Source organism: Antrostomus carolinensis, unplaced genomic scaffold (genome assembly GCF_000700745.2).
Source record: "Antrostomus carolinensis isolate BGI_N321 unplaced genomic scaffold, ASM70074v2 scaffold20780, whole genome shotgun sequence".
Taxonomy (NCBI): domain Eukaryota; kingdom Metazoa; phylum Chordata; class Aves; order Caprimulgiformes; family Caprimulgidae; genus Antrostomus; species Antrostomus carolinensis.
The window spans coordinates 21,838-27,766 of NW_010290773.1; the positions used below are offsets into that span (position 1 = coordinate 21,838).

The 5,929-nt window shown below is 37.2% G+C and overlaps 1 protein-coding gene across 1 annotated transcript in view; it reads left to right on the forward strand.

Annotated features, from left to right (window-relative positions):
• The window catches only part of SHQ1 (SHQ1, H/ACA ribonucleoprotein assembly factor), a gene marked incomplete at its 3' end in the record, with an annotated part of 25,091 nt that extends 19,428 nt beyond the window's left edge, over positions 1-5,663 (forward strand). The window contains exon 10 of the mRNA XM_010174421.2: positions 5,543-5,663. Within this exon, the coding sequence (XP_010172723.1) occupies positions 5,543-5,663 (121 nt within the window). The remainder of the gene's footprint in view (positions 1-5,542) is intronic.
• Positions 5,664-5,929: the final 266 nt, after the last annotated feature.

The following is a 5,929-nucleotide window of genomic DNA, read 5'->3' on the forward strand; positions in this document are numbered from 1 at the left end:
GTAGGGAAAAGGTCTTCAGAGAAAATTATAGTCCGTTGTAATTGTTCACATGCTGTTGATTTTTAAAGTATTTTTCTGTGTACTGTATTTGTCTGTTTGTCAGGAGATTTTTCTGTTGGAAAAGACCATATTAATGAAGCTTTTGTTATGGTAGGTGAGATACCATAATTGGTTTAGAGCCTATTCTGAAGTTTTTTATTTCAAAGCAGTGTCACTTGCTGTTACAAGTGCAGCAGGAGCCCTGTTATTTTCTGGTTTGTGTTCTTTAATGACACGACTGAAACCCTGTTAAAAAAGATTGGCTGGATTTCTGATAACTTCCATGACTTATCTCCACCTAAGAGAAGTTTTTAAAGCATCTTTTCTCTTGTTCCAACTGTTCTGTTTGACTAAGTTCTGCTCATCGTGGTTTTGCAGTTGCAAATCTGGGCAGCTTCCCTGCCTGATTTACTGTTTGGAAGAACTATTGTTTTAATTCAGCCCTTGTCAGTGATGTCTGATTTTGACAGAAAGCAAGCTTACCCTAATGTTTAATTCCTGCTCTCCTTGCCAATTTCTTTGTCTAGAATTAGATCTTCTGTTGAGTTTTTAAAATTTTTTGTTTGTTTTTTTTTTTAAACTGAGCCAGTCCTTTAATTATTTTTTTTCCTATTCGAAATAACTCTTTGACATCTAGCCATCTGAAATCCTGAGCTGTTCCATTGTGTGTGCCAGTTGAGTATCGCTGCACAGAATCACACATTGGAGGGGAGGGCAAGGGGTACTTCTGTGGTTCATATTCAGTGCTACAGTTCTTTGTAGGATTAAGGCAAAATGGTTGAGATGACTCTGTGGTCAGTCCAGTGGTAGTCTGGGAAGAACAGAAATCCTGAATTTGTATCAGCATCAAAACTTGCTTTGCATCATTGTTCTTTTAGTACTTCCTATGTAATTTTTCTCTTCAGAGCAGAGGTCACAATCTCTGACTTGCTTATGTTATCTTAGTTGTCTGCTTGCTATTAGGAAAATAAGACAGTTCTAATTAACAGCCAAGTAGAGCTGTTCATAAAACAAGAAGCAGTGAATGCCATGAAAACTGTGCTGTTGAAAAATAAATAATAAAAATAATAAAAATTTATTTAGAACTGAAGAATAAAAATCTGCCTACGTACTACATATTTGTAGCTTTGTTTTGTTTCACGTTCAGGAGTGGAGCTGTCATCATCTTAATGACTGCAAATTTCTTCCAGCAGCAACGTTCTTTTTATATATTCCCTGTTTACCCCAGACAGCTTTCAGATGATACTACAGATTTTTCAAGTCTGTGGTTATTCTAACTTCAGCTGTGCAGTTGTACACAACCATGTTTATATCTTGAGTTGTTAAAGTTACTTGCAAGTTTTCTATTTATTGTGAATTACTAATACTTTCAGAAAAAGCATTGTGTTGGATTTTTTTTCTTTTAACAGAAGAATCACTGAGAAACATCACTCCATCAGGTTTTTTTTCAATGCTGTGAGTTGCAGGATTAAAAACCAAAAATCAACACATCTTATTAATCTTTAGTAAAGTATTAATCTTTACTAATGCCAAACTATTGATGATTGAAAATACGATTTACGTGGTAACAGTAAGGTAGTAAAGTTTTAACAGAAAGATATGTGCTGTTCCTCTTCACTTATCTCCTCTGGCCTATGTTGCTGTTCATAAGTGTGAAAAAATAAAATTCTGATTTTAATTAAAAAAAAATTAAATAACAGAAAATAAAATTCAGATAACAAAACTGAAATCATCCAGCACTGCCAGCCTTCTTTAGATTTTTTTTCCTTAAGGTGATAGTACATGAGAGGTGAGCTATCTGCTTTTCTTTTACTGTTGTGATAGAAAATAAGAGTGAACATCCAATGATCCAACAGAAGATTTTCAATAGTTTTGTAAGGGAGGTGGCATCTGCAATATCTGTGTGTCAGGTTTGCTTCTCCATCCTCCTACGTTGGACATGTGGCTGCTGTTACCTCCTTAAACCCTGCTTCCAAAACGAAGTGGCCCCAGTTGTGCTTGTCATCATGGTCTCCCCATTTCGCCTGTGATGGTCTTGCTCCAACAGCAAAGTCCCTGTCTTCTCTGGAGGGGTGGTTTGTGTTTGCTGTCTCATTCTCTGCTGGGACAGGAGGTATGCTAGCCTTGTTCTTTCTCACCTTGGTAATCTGTATAAAAATGACTGCCATAGACTTTGACAGATGTCCAGCTGTATTGAGTGGATGGTTAGGATGGTTTAGAAGCAGTGGAAGAAGTGAAGAAATGCAGCAGGTCTGGCTCTGTTCCGTTGCAGTCTGTGCTTGGATGTGCTGTGCTGGTTGCCTGGGCAACGGTGCAGGATGGGGCAACCTGCTGCCTCCACAGAGCTGGTCCTGGATCTTCAGGATGCTGAAAAAGCACGTGCAGACCTCAAGAAAAGAGAATGCGTGCCCACTTCAAATGTTCAGTATGAAAGCTGGTAGAATTTCATGGTGATGTAAGATCAGTCAGTTATTGTATCAAATGGCAGATACAGAGCTGCGGCCCAGTTGTATCCTTTTCTGAACTAATCTATGGAGGGGGACTGGATTTCTGAAACTGGAGTTTAAAGTTGTGGGCTGTTGTCTGCCAGCTGGCATAGCAGTGAACTCCAGGAGAATCCAGTGATCTGCAGACACGTCCTTTGACACTTATGATTTTTGCCTTGTCTGCCCAGCCTCTCTGCTGCTTTTCCTCTGAAGTTGCAACTCACCCTTTCCCCAACAGCAGTGTCATGATTTTTAGTGGCAGGAAGAGAAACCCACCTTTATCTCGGAAAAAGAATGGGTTAGTACTTAGATTTGATATCCCTTCTTGCAGCATATCCCAATTTCAAGTTGGTTGTTCCCCTCCTTTCCCTCTAACACAGATCTTCACGCCAAAAAGTAGAGGGTATTAAGAGTCTGTCTTAAGTCACATACTTGTTAAATTCTAAATCATAAATTTTAATAGCTTAGATCAAATATTTTTGATTCTATTACGGAAGTTGGAATCTTTTTGTTTGTACTTTTAAATATGACTAGTTGGTTTTTTGAATAGTCAGCACTGTATTTGTTGATCAGTATAATGCAGAGCTGTAACTTTACACAGTAGATTTGCAAAAACTGACTTAAATAATTCATATTTTCCTGAGATTAGAAAAGTTTCTTGTGCCTGCTCTTAAACATTCATCACTCTTTTTCAAAGTAGATGATTTTTCTTCTTCACCCTTAAACTTAGAAGTGCTTACTTCATTAAGCTATGCAAAGAAAATGAAATTAGTTATCCTTGGTGTGTCTTCATCTTCTTCTATGGCTTTCTTAACTCCAGTATACAGTGAAATTTAAAAAATTATAATCCTAGGGCTACAAAAGAAGTAAGACTTTTCAAACTAGCACATTTTAGGCTTGCTTTGATAGACAGCAGTGAGTTGGACTGACATAACTGCCAAAAAAGCCCCTAGCCTCTTTGTCTTTTGGCTTCATCCGATCTCTGATCCAGTTTGCTGTATGGTTTCGTGAATACTTGCACTGGCACATCACAAAGAGCTGTGGAAAAGGGAGGCAAAGAGTGCAACAAAGAGTACTTAAGCCAGTATAAGTAATAATACTACTGAATATATAACCACAGCCTGAAAGTTCAGACCAGATGTCTCCTGAAAACTGAAGCAGATACCCAAAGACAGAACCTACGGTGTGGAATTTCACAGGAATAGGCCAGGAATCATCTGTATGTTATGGAATATCCTACATTAAGGCTTAAATAACGTTTGCTCTGCAGCTCTTGGTTTTTTTATTCTTGAGGTAAAGAGTTAAATGCAGTTTTGTATAAGGACTTCTTGTTTATAAGGTGCAAGTATAAGATGCATATTCTGAAAGCAGAAGTTTGGTAGTTTGCTGTGCTCCGTGTCTTTGCCTCTGTGTAGGGTTCCCTACATTAAGTCTGGCTAGATTTGCAGCCTCCCTGATTAGAAGCCCATTAAGCTACTATAATCTAAAACTGTAATTTGTGAAGAAAGATGACTTTTTATTGAGAATTAGTGTTAGTCACTAATTTACATTGTAACTTGGCAGATGAGTAACAGTGGTGGATGTTGTAAATGGTTTGGGCTGGCAGCTTGACAGCTAGAACCTTAAAAAATTATCAAAATTTTAATTCCACACATCATTTCTTTTTAAAAGAGCACACTTCTTCTTAGTCAAAATAGTGAAGTTTGACAAGCATTGATGGCCATACAATCTAAAAGCTCATCAGTTATATTTGGGATTTTGTGTTTTCTTTCCTGACTTCCTCAATTGTTCTCTTCCAAACCTGTAGGTTTTTTAAAGTTTTGTTTGACGTGGCTTTTTACTCTTCAGGTATTTTTCTCCTTATTGCCATCTTCCATATCCTTTAACTTTAATTCTCTCTATATATTTTTTTCCAGCATGGGATTACTTAAAAAACAAACAAACAAATTTTGTGCTTGAACAGCAGGGGGAGTTCTGATCTTTTTTCTTTTCTTTTTTTTTTTTTTAAATCTGTAAAATGTAATTTCATCCATGTTCAGGTTTCATAGCCTAGGAGGAGCCAGCCTCTTGGGAGAGGGTTATTAGATTCCATTTGCAGTAGTGGCTGTTTTCATTTGAATGTGTTTTGTTGTGTTTTTTTTTTTTCCTCTCCCATTAAGCAGTGAAAATAATTTTTTTTTTAAATGTTCCAGCACTTAACCCTTTAGCAACTTTCATCAGAAAACTAAGGGAGGAGATTCCAGCTAATTGGAGGTTACATTAATCCTCTTCATAAACAGTGGCAGCATATGAAGAAAATTAAACTGACTACAGAAAGATTTCTGGTTGTGGAATGAGAAAGCAATCAAATTTTTAATCTTTTGCTGCATTTATCAACTGCATGTCAAGTGGCACCTTCTTAAGCCTGAAGAGAGTTTTTCCTTTTGGGGGCTCAATTTGCCAAATTATGCTGTAACTGGCAGAAATGGGAAAAGTTCTGCTTAATTTAAGGCAAGGGTTAGGTGTTAGGTGATGGTATCACTTACACAATTGCTGTGGGCTGCATGTTCCCAAACTTATTCTTTTCTAACACAAAGATTTGTGGAGGCATACAGGGAAATGAGTTTTCTCGGATAAATGATGGTGTATAACTTAGTTATTTGCAAGTTAGTTTTCAACTTGCCTTTTTTTAATATGGTGCACTGTATGACTGTGCTAAAGTTTGGGTTGACACAGCTCAGAGAAGGGGAGAAACTGGGGGAGGGGGATTCTTCAGCTGCAGAGAATTACACGCATGACTATGTCGTGAGGCTTTGGTCTTGCAGAGAGATTCTGACTGAATTTAGAGGCTTCTTATCCACAAAGATGTGGATACTAAAGGGCATAGTCCTATTACTGCCACTCTGAGACTGCAGAGCAGTTCAAAGTTACAAGATGGTTGTAGTTAGCATGGTTATTAAAGCCTCAAAGGTGGGAAGATGGTAAAGATTATCTATTATGATTTCCAGTGAATTACAAAAATAAAAATCTATTTCCAGGAAGAGCTGCAGTTTTGAAGTGTCTGCTGGACATTCACAAGATTTTTATGCAGAATGACCCTGCCTACATCCTTAATGATCTCTTCATTACAGACTATTGCATCTGGATTCAAAAAACTAAGTAAGTTCTTGAGTAGTTATTGATGTGGGAAGTGTTTTTAGCATATTTCATCTGTGAACAAGTATCAGTAAAATCAAAAGAAATGCTATCTCCTATAAGTGGAAATGTGATCAATCTTTTCCATTTAGTAACCTTGGCTATCCAGCTGTTCCTGCTAAATGAGTGAAGGCATTCAGCACATTTTTTTAATGTGGTGACATCACTGGAGAAGGGAGGGAGCAATTGCATTTTAAATAAAAATGTGAATTTTCATTAATATATTAATG